The sequence below is a fragment of the Lepisma saccharinum genome, chromosome 11 (genome assembly GCF_977018435.1).
Source record: "Lepisma saccharinum chromosome 11, izLepSacc3.1, whole genome shotgun sequence".
Classification (NCBI taxonomy): Eukaryota; Metazoa; Arthropoda; class Insecta; order Zygentoma; family Lepismatidae; genus Lepisma; species Lepisma saccharinum.
In genome coordinates, this window is record NC_139239.1 from 75838763 (window position 1) to 75859719 (window position 20957).

A 20957-nucleotide genomic window follows, 5' to 3' on the forward strand; every position below is an offset into this window, starting at 1 on the left:
GTGCAATTTTCAAAGATGCTGTGATGAACTAAAATAAGGAAGGGGGGAAAAAAGTATCTCGAGAACTCATTTTCATAGAGAGATGATTTTCTTTTGTTTCTTTGCCAACAGGGTTTTTAGTGCAAATGCAATTTATACTTTGTTCCTCTTAATAATGAAACTTAAAGGAAGTAGAAGAACACAAATGAATTTTAAAAGAAGTTGGTATACAGCATGTTCCCATAGCAACCACAATAGAATCAATGAAAAAAAAATATGTAGTATGTTTCAGTGGTACATTGACATTGGATAGACCAAAATTGCAGTGAAGCATGACTAAAGATCCATCTTTGAGTGAGATCAGTAACAGTTCCGAATGTTTATTTGTAGTTTTGCAAAAATATTTGTTACAGTAAACTCGAACCTTGGTGAAAGTAATTACTACTGTTTGGAGTGCCAAATAGTACAATCTATAGGCCAAAATAATACCTAAAATGTACCGTATACAAGCATGTGCTCTTCCTGTTGTCCTGTAACCATCTGGTAGCTCCATGTGAAAAGTCAGAGCTTCTAGCACCTACAATATTATTATTTCAGAAAACTGTTACAAATTCTTCAACAAGGAAACTTCGCAAGTAATCAAATGTGGTTGGTCCCTGCCCGGTGGTGCAGTGGTAGCATCGTCATCTTGTAATCAAGGGGTCCTGTATTCGATATCCAGTGGAGGCACATAGTTGTTCTAATCCCACTTTAAACTGTAGGTCCATTCCCAATTAGGCTTACTGTTCATAAAGTGGACTTAAAGCACAACTCAATCATATCAATCAAAAGTGGTTGGCTAAATGTGAGAACATACAATTGGGGAATGATGATTTTATCTGTGGTTTCTACTTTGGGCCAACGTACTGGAAACTAAAGTTTGGTAGGTTTGTGTTGTAATATATATATAATTGTGATTTACGCAACACTTTCTCCTTCATGTGGTATCATTGTTTTCAAGGTACTTCAAGTGGTAGCCCAAAAACTTCTAGAGTTTACTCAGTTTTACACATTTCAAGGAATTTAGTCTACACATAGCATTGTTAATTTTGTAATGAATCACTCTCGTTAGAATACCTGAAAGAATGTTCTTGCTCTGCTACAGCTTAACAGGCAAACCTTAAGCAATTCCCAACAAGAAATATCCTTTATCCATGGCAGCTGACAAAAGTGAGTGACAAGGTACGTTCAGCTTCTACTCCCATTAACAAAATATATGTTCTTCATGTGCTCAGAATGAAATATTCAGAAAGAAACAATGCTACATGTAATTTATTTTACAATCTAGAGATGGCAGCAGACTCTACATAGTTGTCTGGACAGGACAACGTATTTTTTAAACTCATTTTGACTCACCTTTGCATGATTGTCATTAACTGTTGGCCTAAAATAAGACCAACTTTGATTTAGAAACCTTTCGCACATACAAAGCTCTAGTTGTTCCAACAATTCTGGTTTTTTGGGTTCTATTATTTTCCACTAAAAGTTTTTCATGCATTCACTAACTTCATGCTACCCATGTAACATAAGGTAGTTGAACCACCTTGAGTACATTCTGTCGATTAGCTTTTGTTAACTAGGAAATAATATTCTCCCCCTTAAAACTAATGGTAGACTCTGGCAACCATGAATACCAAACTCCCACCTACACATTACTTCTAACATTTTTGCTGCAAAAAAATGTATCTCTCACCACTGTCTAGGGAATGAACGGAAAGTACTTTCAACCACTTTTGTTGGTGCTGTTGTTACGATAGGCTGTGACTCTGCCTTGAATGTCTAACATAAAAGCGATTTCAGTCAAGATTTAGTGCCAAGTGGTAAAATTATACAAAGATTATAGTAAAAAATTAATTTTTACAGTCCCGTCGTCATAAGAAAATACAGTCTTTGAATACATTCTAATGCCTGTAACTCTACAAATGTCCTTTCCATACCCCCCAAAAGTTCTGATATCATTTTAAATTTGTAAATTTGAGGGAGTGGTTTAATATCCTCAGCCTGCAACTACTACAACTTAGAGGTAGTTTCACAATTGCCTTTAAAATCTTTCTATGAAGAGTTCACTCACTTTACAAATCATGCCATGTGCAACATTTTATTTCGTGGTGAACCTACTCTATCACCATATAACATACTTGAAATATTATAAAATGCTATAGTTTCATTAACTGGTTGCAGCAGGACAACATCTTACAGAAAAACAACTAAAATTACTTTTATTTTGTGCAAGATCGTTATTTTGCATTTCTATATATTACATGGGTGGAATATATTTTTTTTAGAAATTAAGTGATGTTGCAAAAATGTCATCGCGGTGTGCATGTAATTCTTACAAGTAATTGGAACAATGTAATCATCATTAAAGAGGAAAATGGCAATAAGTCTTCAATTTATTAGGCATCTAATGGAAACAATTCAAAATACAATTCATATGTCATTCTCATACATATTGTCCCAATTGTTCTTTGTAATGTGTTCAAACACAGTGATATTAACAATATGGTACAGTAACACAATGTACTTACTCTAGCATCTGGTAATATGGCAGAAATATCACCAATAGATGACTGCAATGAAGAGGTTTTGCAATTGTTTCTACAAAACCTTCCTCTTCTTGCAGCAGGTGATGTGTACATATGTACCTACAGGGAGCTTTTATTTTGACAATACATCTTACTTTTAACGAGCTCAGTAGGTGCCCATCCTGTGATTGGTTTCCAGTCATTTTCATTTGCACCTCCATTACCTTACATATTAATGAAAGAGTGAAGACTACACTAAGTGGTATTCATAAGCCTTTCTTGAGAAGATTGTAACATGTTAAAGCCTGCACAGATCAAGATTTATGTTCCAGCTACAACTCATCCACCAAATTTTTTTTGTCCTGTACGGACTTCCATCCAGGCCTGTAGCTAGAATTGATCTCTAGGGGGGGCTCACGGTTTATCAGGTGACTTTTAAAAAAAAAACGTTCCACATTAAATAAAGGTTAGCTATTTTGTGTGTGTTAAGGGTGTCATTAAGTTAATATAAAACATTAAAGAAATAGAAATATAATGCAAATAATGCCTTCTTTTTCAATATCTTCTAAAATGCGGTCATCTCTCGAAGTGTTAATTGAATGCTACTGACCTCATTCCTTACTAAACACTTCATACACTTTTGATTACACAAATATTTGTATCCCATATGAAAAATGCACAATATTCAATAATAGTGACTACAGTACATACCTCTGCCTTAAAAAAGTTGGAGTCGGCGATTCTTCATGTTGTTGAACCTGTGAAGAACCAGTCTCGACATATCTATGTTCGATGCTCGTTTCTTCTCAAATGCCAAAAAAACAAGATTTGCCAGGCACTTGCTGCACATTGATGCAGGCTAACACAGGGCTATTGATGCAGGTTAACACAGGGAAAGTGGATTCACACAACACTGCACTGCATGCAAAAGTTCTTATGCCAGCAAGTAGAGCATAAGTATCTTCGTAGGCCATTCTAGTTTTGTACAGTTCTTCAAAAGTATCAGGGGAATCAAGTTTCTTGAGATATGCATTGGCAACAGTTAGTTCCTCTTTTGACGGAATGGTGATTCCAAAGGCTGATAAATATTCAATATTGCTAAATTGAAGGGACTCAGCCGATGATATAGCCTCCAATATGTCGTTGTTATTGGTAAAACGTCTATTTATTTCTGTTAGCACAAGATCTAAACATTCGTAGAATATTTGTGTGAGAGATGTGTGCTTTTCCTCTCCTAGGACGTCAGTAATAACGAAGTCTTGCAACTGTGTATTTCGTTTTCTCTTTCTTGTGGGGTGCTCAACAATCTCGTACTGAATTCCATCCTCTTCTAGCAGTGCATTACTTTCTTGCAGAATGGCTTCGTACACATTTTCCTGCTGCATGCTCCTTAATGTTTCTGTGGCAGCTTCAATGATCTTTCTACCAGCATCCAAATGAACATTACGTGCTTGAAGCATTTTATCAACTGAGCTTAATATTTCAAGGATCTTTTTCATGAACACTAAGCAAAACCGAAACTGAGGTTTGCTAATGACTACAAGCAAACCAACACTTGCTGCTACGTCATCCCCGTTAAAATTTCCATTTTTCACCAACTGCAAAACGTGAATTATATCTCTGTATTTTTCAAATATTGTTCTAGTCATTTTTAAATGTCCTGACCAACGTTGTTCTAAAAGTCGGGAAAGACTTCTCCCCTCGTATAACATGGCAAATTTTCCCTTTTTAGAAAATTGTGCAACATGGAACTCTGTTCGAAAAAGTGTTTAATTGGAGAAATTTCATCCACACATTTAACAATTACCAGATGTAACCGATGGTTAAAACAATGAACGTAAGGAATTAGATGCCCAAGCCGTTGCTGGATTAAAGCTTGCACACCCCATTTTTTCCCACTCACAACTGAAGCCCCGTCAAAACACTGGCTGAGCAATTTCGCACTATCCAAACCATATTTCTGAAAAATATTTAGTGTTAGATCTGCAAAAGACTCTGCATCAAAAGCTGACAGTGTTTCTATGCACAGAATTGATTCCATGACTGTCCCATTCTTTACATAGCAGATTCCTATGGCTACGTTTTCTCTGTTGTTTTTATCTCGTGTACCATCTTCAAGCAAAGTATACATAGGAACATCTGCACTATTAATGTCACCAACAATGTTTTCATGTACGATGTCAGCCATTATTTCAATAATGTCATTTTGAATTTCAGGGGACAAGTAAGATGCGTTTTTAGGCACCTGCTTAAAACAGTCTGCCAGTTTCTCATCTTTTCGAAGCGTGAACTCGAAAAGATTTCGAAACAGACTTTGTTCCTCATGTTCTTCTAAGTGGTACGTTCCCCTAAGAGGCAATTCGTTTATTGCAAGGAACTGAATAACTTCAGCAATGCTCTTGATATAATATTGATTCTTTTCAAGAACATTCTGATTGACTAATGTAGAAATAGATTTTCCCACCAACGAACGGTTTTGCTTTTCTGCCCACCTTGACATTGCTTCTATGTGTGTAAGTGTCGCATCATGTTTCACTAGCCCTGCTTTGGTTTTATCGAGAGCTGCCTTCCAGTTCTTAAAGCCTTTAGATGTAAAGGCTACTTTTTTTGCATCCGAAAGGCCGATATTGTCTACAAGCATAGCAGAATGCTGCATCTAGAAATTGTGAATACTCTAACCATTTGAACCTTTTAAACCAGTCACTTTGAAAACACCGTCCATCAGCATTTCGGGGTTAATGTTTGAGTTTTAGCTGTTTAATTTCCTCACCTTGTTTGGAAATGTCCTTTACTTCTGTAGGCAAGAAATCCTCTTCTTGATTGGAGGCAGCCGTAGATGGGGAAAGAGTAGGTACGGTGGTCGCCGTGGTCAAAGAATCAGATGTGTTTTTACGAATTATAAATGTATCCATGGTGCTGGGGAATCGTTAAAATATCACAACACTACACACCAAGGACGAAACATGGTTATATTATTCGTCACTAAAACCGCTCACTATCACATGAATCAGTTTTACGAAGATATGAAACACAATAACACCCGCACAAACGCGAAACCTTCTTTACACGAATGAAGAACTCAACAAAGTGTCTTTGTCAAGGTTTTTCCCCGACAGGGCATGGGCAAGCCCTTATATTCCACCCCCGCCTGGGCAATAAAACTCCCCTTTGCAAAACTTGGGAGCCGATGACCTTTGATGCAGATGGAAAGGACCTGCTACAAGGGAAAGCCGAAAGAGGGGAAGCGAAGGTGCATAGATCCCCTGTGGAAGAACTTAAGAGAACCTTCTAAATACTTCCCGTTAATTAAACTTCGGTTTATAAACAAGATGAACAAATGTGATAGCTGCTCTTCATGTTCTGTGAATTTATCCTATCAAATTATGAGCAAATAATATCCACACTCTACATTTTCACTTGTCATGGCAAACAAATTATGCAATAGTTTTACCTAATACCAGGGGGGCTGACAACAATGCCAATGGGGGCTCAGCCCCCCCTGGCCCCTGCCTAGCTACGGGCCTGCTTCCATCTTGTGCCTCTTGTTAACGCTCTACCATCCTACCTTCGTGACACCAACCATTTTCTCAAGAAAAATCAATATCCTTACACCATTGTCCCCAACATTCATCCTTGCTACCATCGAGGTAACTTCCCTTTACACCAACATCCCTCTTTCCCACGGCTTCTTCTGTCCTTCATGGTGGAGTTGTTAGCACATTGCACTCTCATGCCAAGGGTCCTGGGTTTGAATCCATGCTTGTTCATGGATGTTCTTTGTGATTGTCCCTTCATCAATTTCAACATATTATCATTCATTCCCATTGTCGAGATTAACCAAATATGACTGAAAAATGAAGTAAAATAAACCAAATCCATCAATCAATCAAAGCCCTCAACTTTCGCTCCCTGACGTTCTCTCAGCAGAAGACCAAAACCCCAACGCTAACTTCATGATCCACCTAGCCCACCTTGTCCTCATGCAACAGCTTCACTTTTGAAGACCAACATGACCCACATGTCAGATGCACAGCCATGGGTACCCTGTACCAACCTGTTCATGGGCAAGAGTTCCTAGAGACCCAACCCTTAAATTCTCTCCTAAAGTGCCATTTTATAGACAAATCTTCATGCTCTGGACAAATGGAGAACCATCCCTATCCACTTTCCTGGTCCAAGTCTACCACTTCTGCTCCATCAAGTTCATCTGGAACCTTTCTACCAACCAAATTGCATGTGCACATTGAGAATGGTCATTTAAAAACACACATACATTAGAGGTCTGCACGGGCCTAAATTGTAAGGCCCGAGTCCGGCCTGGCCCGAGGAAAGAAACCCGAACCCAACCCGAGTCCGATAATAAGTAAACATGAGCCCGGCCCGAGCCCGAAAACATAATTAAAATTACTTTCCAATTCAGCATTTGAAAAAAAAATGGGCACTGTTGTACTTCGTTAACTAGCTGTTATAAGAAAATGTAAACAATCGATGAGAAAAAAAATACTGTTACTTTTGCTACATCTACTATTGGTGAAACAAATATTAACAAAACATGCGCTACTTTAAAAAAAAAAAAAAAAAAAAAAGATGTAGGCCTACTGGTTAGTGTCCCATGTTACTGTGCAGAAAAAGTACAGAGTCCACACTTCGAGAACTGAGGCTGGTTCGTCTCTGTTGGATCAGCAACCCAGCTGTACTAAAATTCCATTCACTGCTAGCACTTGAAGCTGGTATACATAGGAATTGTCTGGCAAGCCGCGATAAATACGGTAACTCCTGTTCGTGATCTTCCCACCATTCCAGTAGGTCTTTAATGTCAACCGAACCATAACTATGATTTAAATATTTTTCAATTTCTTCGGCCTTGTTTTCACTTCGGGCATCAATATTTTCATCTTCGATACACGTGAAATCCAGTATTTTTAGTCTTTTGGCAGGGACAGAAGGGACAGAAGAACTATTTCGCTGAGAATGATCTTTACATTGGGATTCTGGCTCTTTGCTCTTTAGATCCCATATTAAGGAACACACATCGAGTCTTGTCTCCTCTTTCTCTGTATTTTCAAGCATTCTCAACTGACGGAAATTAGGCCACAAGAAGCAAGCAATCTTATGAAATTTGTGCAAAACAAACTTTTCTGCGAGTAAATTTAATGCAATTTGTTTTAACTGCAACAGATCCTCTGGATCTGAGAGATTCTGTTCTTTAAGGTGATGTATTAAATTGAATCGCAAAGGAAGCACAAGTGGTAGTGTGGGGTATGTATCTGCTTCTAATTGCAGAGAAGCATCTTTGAATGGTTCCAGAAACTCGATAAGCATTCTCAGGATATCTCGTTGAACGTGTGCCATTCTCCCTTCTTCCTGGTGTTCGATAAGAATATTTTCAATGTCATTGTAGTTGACATCAAAAGATTTGTACATGTCAATCCTACTGTACCATCGAGTTTCACATTCTTGATATAGGGTAGTTTTCAAATGTTGTGTAAGACCTGTGTGTTTCATGTACCGCACTATGTCCTTTACCTCTGTTGTCAGTGTGTCTATATACGATAAATGAACTTCCGCCGAGAGTTTCTGGAATAAGTTCCTCTGTGTTGTGTTAAGTAGATGGGAAGAACAGTTTAATCTGATGTACGCCTGAAGGGCACTCATGATGTTACTTCTCTGGTCCGTTACAAAAACAATTTGAGAAAGGCTGCCTTGTTCAAGACCCACTGAAACTGCTTTTCGATTTAATTCTCTTTTTATGTTCATTCCTGTTTTCCGGTCAGGTGTAAATTCTGCTGTGAAGAGCACTTTACTACACAACCTCCATTTCTCATTAACGAAATGAACAGTAAGAGTTATGTAAGAAATGTGTTTAAAATCATCACTCCACATATCAGTAGTAGCAGCACACTCCCGCCTCTCAATCATTGTTTGCACCGTATGAGCCAGCGAATTTCGGAGGATTTCAGCATCTTTCACTACATTACGTGACACTGTGGTAGGGTGGGGGAGCAATTCTTTTATGTTCACATTACCATGTTGGGAACCTATTTTAACCAATATCTGAGAGTATTCTATGAATCCTTCACCTTGCACAATGTCAAAAGATCGTATATCTTTGCAACACAAAGAGACACATGATGTATCCCAAAGGGACCTGCCATACCTCGAACCTTCTCTATGTCCTCACCTGCATCATCTGTGGTGGCTTTTTCCTATGGGAATCATCCACGACCCTCAACCACAGGATCAACAACTGACACTCCACCCACAACCTGGACTTAACCATTGCCCTCCACATCAATCATAACAATATTCGTTTCTGGGCAGACTCGTCCGGGCAAACAGACAAGCAACAGTGCGTGATCTGACAGCAGGAATCAGTGCAGGATGTCCCAGAAATGTGTCTCAGAGGTCAGTGCAACGCAATTTGGTCTCCATGGGGTATCGCAACCGAAGACCGACACGTGTGCCGGTACTAACCGCTGTCCATCGGCGACGGCGATGCGCATTTGCTCTGGAACACATGCATTGGGCCTTAGAGGACTGGCAACGTGTAGCGTGGTCAGATGAGTCATGTTTCCAATTGGTACGCGTGGATGTAGGGTCCGGGTGTGGCACAGACCCCATGGAACCAAGTTGTCAACAAGTCACTGTGCAAGCTGGTGGTGGCTCCGTCATGGTTTAGAGCATTTTTACTTTTCATGGTTCTAGTCCTCTGGTCCTCCCATCTCATACCCTTTCTGGACTTTGGGATTTTCCAGGATGACAATGTGCCATTACACGAAGTCGCAATGGTGCGAGACTGGTGTGAGAGACATTCTTGCAACTTCCTACGCATGAATTGGCCTCTTAGATCGCCGGACATGAACCCTATCGAGCACATGTGGTATGTCATCGAACGGACAATTCGTGCCCAGGATCCTCCACCTGGAACAATGACCAAATTGTGGACAGCAATCGAGACTGCATGGTTGCACATCCCTCCAGCAGACTACCAGTGACTTGTTGCATCCTTGCCACGTTGAATTGCTGCACTTTGCCGTGCTCGAGGGGGTCCCGCTCGTTATTAGGTAGGTATCCCATGACTTTTGGCACTTCAGTGTATGTATACATATTCATGTATGTATTGTATATTGTCTTCAATTTGAGCACCATCTGATGTTTGTGTGTAAAATGTCTTTTCAGATGGCAAGTGCCTTATCCTCATCACACATGGAGATTCTCTCATTGTCCAACCACCTGAAGGTAGAGCCTGACTTCGTGAGTTGTTCAATCAAGAGTGAACCAAATGAGGAGCTAACCGCATCAGTTTTTAAATCTGAACCAAAGGAGGAACAAATGAAAGTTGAAGAGCCAGGGGATGTTGCTGGTAGCTCCTTTCACATCTGCTTGAACTCTGGTGCTGGGATGAATGAATTCTTACAGGAGGATGGTAATGATTTGGATACGAGTGATGACATTGCACAGTTTGGTGCTGTTGGATGCAAAAGTGATGAGAGAGACAATGTTTATGTAAAGCCTGAAGATGTGAAGAGTGAACTCACAATTGAACATGAAGGTCTATCTACAGAGACAGAAAGGTGAGTGCATGAAGTATTTCAAGTTAATGAAAGCAAGTACCACAATACTTTGGTCATACCTCTTCAAAATATCGTCAACTTGAATATTTTGTTATTTTCAGAATTGCGGGGGCGAAGTCAATCCTAGAGGGGGCAAATTTTTAATACATTATGTCGCATTGACAGATATAGCAGGGTATGCAGAGGCACTTTTTTCCCTTCCCCCAAAAGATATAAGTATCAGAAAAGGGATGATATTTGAAACTGCAACGAACAAAAAAAAAAATTTCCAGCAACATCAAATAGCAATAATTCGATGATAACCTTTCCAGATTGCTAAACCATATAAAGTTTAACATAAATAGGCTAATATAATCGTATTGCAAAATTTGTATGCACATATGCAATCCTATTCCATAATGTATATGTACATAAAGTTTCATTCAGATTGCTTAAATATTACAAATAGTACAGCAAATTTCCAATGCCTAGTTACTTCTCGCCCACCCTGTAGTTCTATCATCCATATGTTGAAATGCTTATTTTTGTAATAAAACAATCAAATGTTGAGAAAGGCAAATTTATTGTAGAGAAAATTATACACTAAATCGTAACGTTTCCACCCTCTAACAGGGTCTTTTTCAGACATAGATTCACAAAAATTATTGTGGTGGCCAAAGTTCGGTTTATTTTTTACTATACTGCTATTTTCACATATGTAACAAAAATTTATAAGTCGCGGTAGCTCAGTCATTAGGGCATCTGACTACCATGCGAGACACCCAGGTTTGTTTATTGGTGGGGGAGAATCGGGATTTTTTCCACCTGTTCAAGTGGCTCTGGCACCCACCCAGCATCGTATAAAGTTGGTACCTGGAGGAAACTCTGGGGGGGGGGGTAAAGGTTGCCAGGGTCATGGTGCTGATCACATCACCCCCACCTTCGTGATCAAGAAAATGGGGGAGGCTTCTCCAATGGCACAGTGGCAGCATCGTTGCCTTGTAATCAAGGGGTCCTGGGTTCGATACCCGGTGGAGGCACATAGTGATTCGGGTCCCACTTCAAACTGTAGGTCCTGTCCCAATTAGCCTTAATGTACATAAAGTGGACTTAAAACACCAACTTAGTCAATCAATCAAGAAAGTGTAGGGGCCTGACCTATATGCATAGAACAGGGAAGCACAAATAGTTCTTTTACATTTCTGGAAGTAGTGGAAACTTCTGTCGCATATCACAGTAATGTGTGTGAAGCACACTTGAGAAATTATTGGGCACAGAAGTACAGTGCAAGCCATTTCTTGGAATTCCATTAACTATTCGTCACACTATGATGTAGGAATCTTACTGCTAGAGTTTACTACAATACGTAGAATTGACTTCTAACACTTGTAATGTATGTATAGTTCAAATCACAAACCCTGACACCTTCTGTAAACAAAACCACCTGCATGCAGAAAGCATTGCAAACTCATAGAAGTAAAATAATCCACATGAAAATCCAGTATTGTTACAGGATTCATTACGTAAGGTAAAACAATGGCAAATTTGTAGTATGGGATACGCTGCCGCAAATGACGTCTCACTTTAAACCCAATGCTCTTTCTTTTTTTACTTATTGCTTCACCTTTATGGTTAACTCTTTGCACCAGTAATCATTTCCCATAAATTTGGCTTCTTTCTTTGAATATATTTTACTTACATTTTTTAGACAAAATGATATAATATGGTAATGTATATTTATAAGGTTTGATATAGATAGGAGTGTATTTGAAATTTGTTTGTACATTTTATGTAAATTGTATCTTATGTAAATAAAATATATGATGGGCATAAACAGCCATATGCATTACTGTAAGTCCAATAAATATATTGATGATGATCAAAACAAGACAAAAAGTTCGTAAATTTATTGCGGTTGGAAACTTTGACAAGCATCCTAATAACGATTTTTGTTCCGCCAAATATAGTGCACTTCGTAAAATAACTTGGTGACATGGCAAGGCAAGATAAGTGTGAACATTTTATAGTAATATAACTTTCAATGAGCTTAGAGATTTGTGTACATAATGATATTTTATAACATTGGTTATTTTCTAAAAATAATCATGTGAACAGCAAGGAAGTAGTGCAACTTAGTAATATTGCCTGACTTAGCCTTAGAAAAATAACATGCCGAGTTCTATGCATGAGGGAAAGTCTCCGTTTACTCTGAGCTTTTTTTTCAAAACACCAGCAAGGACAGCCTTTGAAAAGGGGTGAGAAACAGATTCTACTCAATATTTATGTAACGTTCTGTCAGTAGTATCCTGAGAAACCAGTAAATGAAGTGGTTAAGTTGGTATCCCAGTGCAGTGGTGTGTCAGTGTCTGCAGTTTTAAGGGTTATGAAAGAGAGAATGACCGGGAGAGTAACAATGTATGCGGCTGCATATTCGTCTGATGTTTTGAGAATGGGTTCTCACATTCAGAGGCTCTTATATAAAATGAATAGGTGCGGCGAACTTTGAGTGTAACAGCAGATGATTGCGGTCATGGATCAGCTGACGCGGAGTGATACATCGAATCGGTGAGACCGTTGGTTTACAGAAGGTCTCAGGGTTGGTGATTTAGACCTTAGTTAATTAAGTTTTTAGCTTGCATGCAGTTTCTTTCATCCACATCTATTTGAGCTACAGTACTGTGAAAAGGGAAAGTGTACTATCCATCATGGTTGAATATTTTCACCATAAATTGGCTTTTGTTTCCTCTTCATGTTGATTTCAAGTGGTTTTCCTATGTGCAAGTCCAAATGTAGACAAGACAATCTGGAGAGATTCCTCAGAAATTAAAAATAAGTCATGGCAAAATTACTAAATAAGTTTAAGAGGTCATTTATCTCAAAAAATTCTGATACATCCCATAGAAAGGGAGTAGTAGACAGGATTGGTGGAAGAGCAAAATCCCTCGTGAGTCAGGCAGTCATGAGCCAGAGAACAGAGGTTATCATTCAGTCTTCTGTAGACTTTGCACGTGCAGCTAATAACATCACACGCACACACACACACAGAACAGTTGTCTTGCACATGCAAATGAAAAAATGTTGTTTCAATCTCATCGGATGGAATTGTAGTCCTCTTTTATTCAACTCTTCAGTTTCATCAGCATAAGGATACCCCACAATAGTCATGTCGACTACTTTTATGAAGACAATGTTTACCCAGGTGAAGTGACAGCTATCAACATTGATCTGCAAGAGATATTGGTATCCACCATGATTCCATCTGAAAAATATTGGAAATGGCCAGCTGCTCAGAACAAAATTGTGTACACAGTCACTAACATTGTAAAAGAAATGTCTCCTCCTACTGTTGCAGTTTCATGTAGCTAGTTCAAATTCAATCAAATTTAAGTAAACAAACATTCCGAAAATGTTAAGTTAAATTATAATTTTAGGTATTATGTCACATCAAAATTATTTTGTTACACATAACAGTTCGTACTTCGTTCATTTATTTATTGATTTGGTTTATTTTACTTTGCTTTCCTGCGACTTTTAGATAATTGCAATGATGAGGATGAGTGGTCATATGATGAAATTGATATAGGGACAATGACAAAGAACACCCATGACGAGGCTGGGATTCGAACCTACGACCCCTGGCATTGTAGCACACTGTGCTAACCACTCTGCTACTGAGGTTGGCAGGTACTTCTTACATGTTTTCAGTTTGTCAGTAAAACAGTTTGTATTGCACATGCTGTATTTAAATTATTCTACCTAGTCAGAGTTGGCCGAAATCCCACACGTCACAAAGAAATATTTCACACACATTACTAAAAACATAGTTTTGTCACAAGAAAATAATGAGGTGTAACAAAACAGATCCTGCCTGGAATTGAAACTGTACTTGTCTGGTGAATTTGTCATAAATATGGGCAAAACACAAACAGTCATTTCACAGAGGTTACTTGTCAATGACTCCAAGACATTTTGTAAGTGCACAATGCCATCACACTCTAATTTTCAACGCAATAATCACACCCAGATTTCGACCAAATCTTAAATGTACATTCTTTTAAAAAGAATTCCTAATAATTTTCATCATTAACTTGAGTACTTGTGGGATATTCACTTACAAGTGACCACATGTTTCAGATATTTTGCTCTGGCCCAACACCTGCGTGGTTCACATTACTACCTACGTAAATTGTTGTTTATTGCACAACGTCTTAGAAATAAATTCATTCTTGCACAAAACTCAGGAAAACACTTATGGAAAGGCCAGTTGCCATGACACATTAAACTCTTGCAACTTTGGAAAGCACCCATGGAATGCAAAAGCTCATGCAGCTACTAGATGTACCATTTCGTCAAGAGAGTGTATTCCTTGTAATCCCATTGCATGCCTTTTTCTATTAAAAAAATACAGTTTTGGCATTAAATGTCTCGATCAAATCATATAACTAGTAATGTGAAGAAAGCATGTTCTGGAAAGAAATGCGGAAATTTCAGAAAATTATTCCAACCACAAAGCTTTCCTTCTTCCATTGCTGCCCCTTATTATTTAAGTGTTGGGTAAATTTTGGTGAATGGTAATTACATGTTCCTACTATGAGACAGGATTGTTATTTTTTGTGTCAATTATAAGACAGGGGCATGTACCCAATTTCCAAATTTCCAAACTTTTTTTAAAATTATTTTCCAAAATGTGGGGACATAAGTGAAGTCGTCGGATACTTCTGTTTTGTCTTGATTACCTTGCAAATTTTAATCTGTTTGCCTCCTTAAGTCCCATGCTTCAGGCCAATTTAAATAACATTTAAGACCTTCCCTTGAAAAAAAATATATATATATATGTACGTTTTTATAAACAATAAATGAACTGTATTCTAATTTAGTACATAATAATATCATGTGTGTGTGCATTAACACGAGTTACAAATTCAGTGTAACCAGGAGAAGCGTAGTATCGCGTCAGAAGACCAAATTTGGTGTAAAATTAAGATTTATGATTTTACATATAGATGTGTGTCCAATACTTACGTACATGATGACTGATCTGGTGACAAAATTTCATCCTGCTAGTGTTACCAGCTAAGAACATATTTGATACGGTCTAGGTATTAACTGTATGGCTACAAGGTTTGACCTTCATGGCTTTAAGAAGAGAGACTGGAAGCAGATGTAGTCGGTGTATAATCTTCTGTAGCATGATTCATTGTGCATGAATGTTTCGGTCATAACGTCCAGTTTTCTATTAAATATGTTGATTCTTCACCATCTAACCTGCACTAACCTGCATTACCATATTCCTCACTCAAACCTAACAATATTGCCAAAAATGTGCACTTCTTCACTTAACATGTAATATCGCCAAACCCCAAACACATCAAATGCTGCTACCCTAGCCGCACAAAAATATCCGGAAAACATCTTACGTGTATCTTCTGGATGTTCGTGCTGAAATTTTGGATATCCGGAAATGTCAAGTAGACATACATTGAATATCCTGAACATCCATAAGTCCACCCAAGGAGTATCCAGGAAGGACATGTTTTGGACATTAATGTCACTTGGTTCCCATGATTGAGGCATTAACTGGATGTTTTTATTTCATTGTGTGCATCGATATTCTGGGCTAAAATTGGACCTCATGTGGACATTATCCTGATATTTTTCACAAATACTTTGGAATCGAAAGGAACATTCGTTGACTAGATTTATGCATATCGAAGACCTCGTCTACACATATGATAATAACAAGAAATCCCCTCCCCTCTCTCTCTCTCTCTCTCTCTCTCTCACACACACACACACCCACACACACACACACACCCACACACACACACACACACACACACCCACACGTACGTACGTATGTATGTATGTGGATGCACACACATTCACATTCTTCACTACCAGGAGCAAGCACACTGCAACTATCCCCTCAATACAACAAACTTTCTCCTGGGCTTATGTGCATGCGTGACTCGCTTGGTAAAACAGTAGCCTATGTACAGTGCAATCCCTTCTAGCCATGTTTGCGAGTTATGAATTGTTACTACATCACAGAATTTGAGTCCTAACATAACTAAATTGAGACTAGACACTATCAAAGAATCTTTCCACTGGTACCAAAGCATTTATGTCAATTTTGTAATAGCACATGGACATAAATACTACATATCCCATAAATATCCAGATTGGGAGATCCTCTGGATATACAGGACAGGAAATTATCTGGATGTCCAGGATGATCTCCCATCGCACTATGATGCCAAGAGTTATTGGTTCGAATTGTGGCCTGGGTATGGGTGTATGTGAGCATCAATTTCATCATATCATCACTCATCTTTGTAATTAGTCAGAAGTGGCAGAAAATCAAAGTATTAAAAAAAACAATAAATATTATTAATTTATATAATTTTCTGTATGGTGTAAACTGATAATACTAACCATCGAAAAATATATCAATGATCATGGTACAGTCAATTAAAATTTGGGACATCTATTGAATCACTCTATAAGGTATTCCACAGTACTTGAAGTTATTTTTAGTGTTATGCAAATAGTTTTTTTACTTTAAAAAAATGAAATTCTTCATAATTTTAGCATTTTGGAATAATTGGGTTATAGCCACTAATCTAATTTTCATTGTGAAATTGGTATTAGAAAGTTTATAAACTATGTTAGGTAGTAGCGCTTTTTTCTGAAATATCCTGTCATAAATTATCTTTAATAATGTATGCAGGGTGGCTACTCACTGGGAATTTCTTGAATTCTGGGAATTATGCGTGAATTCTACATGAATTTTTCTCCATACACGTGAAAAATTGCAACTGTCATTAATGTAAATCCCATTGAATTTATACATATTTATAAATGCCATGCGGCTATTTTCACAGTTTACCTTTTATTTTTATGGAGTAAAGCTGCATGGGAAATAAAACTTATTTTCTCTCAATCCAATTACTTTGTTAGTGCACTTGATAAGTTTAAGGCATTTTATTATTAACAAAGTATTCAGTCGTTGTATTATACTTAATAATAATAACTTAGTAATACTCAGCGGTGAATGAGTATACTCAGGTACAGGGGTAGTGATAGGCAACGATGATACTTCAAAGCACAGAGGAATAAAACCATATTACTGCAGTAGATGAAATGAAAGTTTTTTTCTTTATTTATTGCATTACTGCAGTAGATAAAATGAAAGGTTTTATTCTTTATTTATTGCAATTACAACTCAAATATACTTCTTATGAATGTGAGGATTTTGCTTTGATGGTGTCTTGACTCAACTATGACACGCAACCTCAATGCGTGGCTATCGGCGTACCTATGGTCGCATAGGCCTAGATATGCCCCAGACTACCACACCAAGAGGCATGTAATAATAACTGAACCAGTATTTGCTATTAGCCCTTTATTCCAAATTTGTCTTTTGGGCTGACTTTATCTATTAACATATATTGGTTGTAGTATTGTACATAGCATCAATGCATGACTATTGAAGTACCTATGGTCGCATAGACCTAGCTTGCACCCCAAATTGCCATACCTAGATGTATGCACAGAACCGAGCAGTTCTTTTGAGTTAAAAATCTTTCAGCGATCTCCTGCGAATGTGTTAATTTATTATGTGAAATCCTCGCTTTTATACTATTTCAAGATCACACATCAAATACAGATGAATCACTTGCTATTTACAAACAGATACTAGAAACAAAGCTGACATCTACACAAGTTTAGATTCCAAATTCACACAATGCAGTTTTCTCAAATTTGAAGATACATTGAATTACTCATAATAGAACTTAAAATACAATAAATATTAAAGAAGAGATATACATTACAAACAAGGTGCAATTTACATATAATAGCACAAAATTTATGTGTTCTTTCACAAAATAATATGCAAGTGACATTTTTTAAGTTGTGAAGTCACAAAAATATGGATCATATCTGCAAAACAATCTATCTGACAGAAGTAAAATTATTGCAAAATAATATATCTGGAAGTTGATTAGGTAAATTTGAGTCTGAAATTCTAATACAAGTAACAATTTTTCATAGATAAATATCACATAACATTTGCGATTTATGTTTGAAGTTGTATTTCGAGTCTGAGTATGTGAAATTGTATAAACAATATGTATGTGTGTGTTTGTATATATATACACACTGTTTAATTGAATTGATATAAAATTTTTGATAAATTGGAATTCCACTGACCCTTTATAATATTAATATTTCTGTCTGGGTGGGTGCGAGAGGGGGGCAAAACATAAGGCTGAATAAAAAAAGAAAAAAAATCTGCTTATACCCTAGAATTTTTGGAAAGTTTGCCTTGACAACAGGGAATTATACTTGAATTTTATCAAGGTCCTAGAGTGGCCACCCTGGTATATCTTCTTCCAGGTTGTTACTGAAATATACATTGATTAAAAGTTATCTTCAATAAAAATATTTATACAATGATATACATTCGTCTTAGAATGAATTATGTTTCAACTAAAATCCCAAACCACTTCAAATAGTATTTCTTTCTTGCAGCTCGATACTAGCGACTGCATTCTGCTCTGTGACAAAGAATAGTGGAACTAATCTAGAATCTACAAAATCTTTCAACTCTGAAGGTTTTGCCATTTGGAATGATGGAAGTAATATGTTTAAAGCTGAATGTGAACTTGCGGTTCACGGGCAAAATCATACTAGAAGAAAATCTTTTGAGTGCTCAAAGTGCAAAGAATCATTTAGGGATATAAAATGTCTCGTGGAATATACAGGAGATCATGGTAAAAAGTATTTTTTGTGTTCAAGCTGTATCAATCCTCTAGCATTGAAACAAAGTTCTAGAAAGCATTGGAAAACTCATAATGTTGCATGCAAGAAAGATCTTAGAAAAAATTCTAGCTCTCATACTGGAGACAAGCCATTTGTATGTTCTGTGTGTAATAATGCATTTACACGCAAGTCAAATCTTAGGAAACATTTAAGAATTCATACTAGGAATGATTTAGGAATTCATACTGTAGAGAGGCTCCATGTGTGTTCAACATGTAACAAATCATTTACACGGAAGGAAGGTCTTGAAAATCATTTAATAATTCATACTGGAGAGAAGCCCTATGTGTGTTCAACATGTAACAAATCATTTGCACGGAAGAGAGGTCTTGAAAAACATTTAATAATTCATACTGGAGAGAAGCCCCATGTGTGTTCAACATGTAACAAATCATTTGCACGGAAGGAAGATCTTAGAAAACATGTACTAATTCATAATGGAGAGAAGCCTCATGTGTGTTCAACATGTAACAAATCATTTGGACGGAAGGAAGGTCTTGGAAATCATTTAATAATTCATACTGGAGAGAAACCCTATGTGTGTTCAACATGTAACAAATCATTTGCACGGAAGAGAGGTCTTGAAAAACATTTAATAATTCATACTGGAGAGAAGCCCCACGTGTGTTCAACATGTAACAAATCATTTGCACGGAAGGAAGATCTTAGAAAACATTTAATAATTCATAATGGAGAGAAGCCTCATGTGTGTTCAACATGTAACAAATCATTTGCACGAAAGAGATGTCTTGAAAAGCATTTGATAATTCATACTGGAGAGAAACCCCATGTGTGTCCAACATGTAACAAATCATTTACATGGAAGGGAGGTCTTCAAAAACATTTTAGAATTCATACTGGAGAGAGACCCTTTGTGTGTTCAACATGTAAGAAGTCATTTACACGGATGCAGCATCTTAGACAACATTCAGAAATTCATAGAGCTCAAAAGCCTAATTTTTATTCAACATTTAATAAGTGATTTTGACAATCCAATTAATTCAAGATTCCTTGTGTAGCCTTTTGGGTTCTGGCATGTATTTAATGTGGAATAAATAATTTGCAAAAAGTTTAATTTTTTTAATGTGGTGTAAAGAAGTTTGTGTCACAATCCATTTGTTCTTTCACGTAATCGAGAGGTCCTTTCATCAGACTGCAACTTACCTTATTTTGCCAAACCACTTCAGGATCAACAGCCGCTATACCACCTTATGCATGGAACCCCTAGTTTTACTTCAGTATTCAGATACTAATTTCCTAGGGGGAAAACTTTTCAATGAGTTTTGGGGGCATCCACCATCTAGCATAAGGGATAGAACCTAACTACCCCTACATGATGGTGAATTAAGAATTGTATAATTGTATATCTTCAGATCAGGAAACAAAGAAAAAAATAAACTCATAAGTTCACAACTCTTATATAGTTTAAATTATAAGTTGAGTAATATGCAGGTTTCCATTAATCTGCTCTTTTTATGTTTACATTAATCTTCAATACTTCCAATCAGTAAATCATTACATTTTGGTTTACAACTCTTTTCTTTTTGTTCACATGGCTAAGGTTTTATATCTATAAACATTATCTTGATCAGCAAGTAAAAGTATCTACTATATCTTCCTATGCAGTTCCTTCTTACTAAACAATACTGGTTTTCTAGACTGATAAAATAAATTTTTATCTTGAGCCATCTCTGAGGAATACTCACACAGGACATTTATGCCCAGGCAGGGACTCAAACCTGAGAACTTCGGTGGAGTGCTTCGGTCGAGAACTTAATTCATCTTACTCTCACATTGAGGTCTGGCAGTGCGGTAAGCGGGGTCACGCCCTCCCTATCGCAGAAAGTGAATGTCAACTTAAAATAAAATGGCGTTGCGGGAACTGATAACTTCAAACAGAATTAATGTATTTTAAGGAGAGAACATGATTTTTGCAGATAATATCCCTCATTCCCCCCTCCCTTGGAAATGTTACCTTGCTTGCCCTTCCATGGAAAAATCCTGCGTACGTCCATGCACACTACCCGATGTTTTT

At 37.3% G+C, this 20957-nt stretch overlaps 1 protein-coding gene across 2 annotated transcripts in view; it reads left to right on the forward strand.

The window, feature by feature from the left end:
- Positions 1 to 19957, forward strand: part of LOC145994929 (uncharacterized) — a 33567-nt gene extending 13610 nt beyond the window's left edge. Inside the window, exons 2-3 of one of the 2 annotated variants that reach the window (XM_083131431.1) lie at positions 9723 to 10117; positions 18632 to 19957. In XM_083131431.1, coding sequence (XP_082987557.1) covers positions 9723 to 10117; positions 18632 to 19904 — 1668 coding nt within the window. In that variant the 3' untranslated portion in view covers positions 19905 to 19957. Of the gene's footprint in view, positions 1 to 9722; positions 10713 to 18631 lie in introns of those variants that run through there. The other variant, XM_083131432.1, reaches the window with a different exon arrangement.
- The last annotated feature ends 1000 nt before the right edge of the window (positions 19958 to 20957 follow it).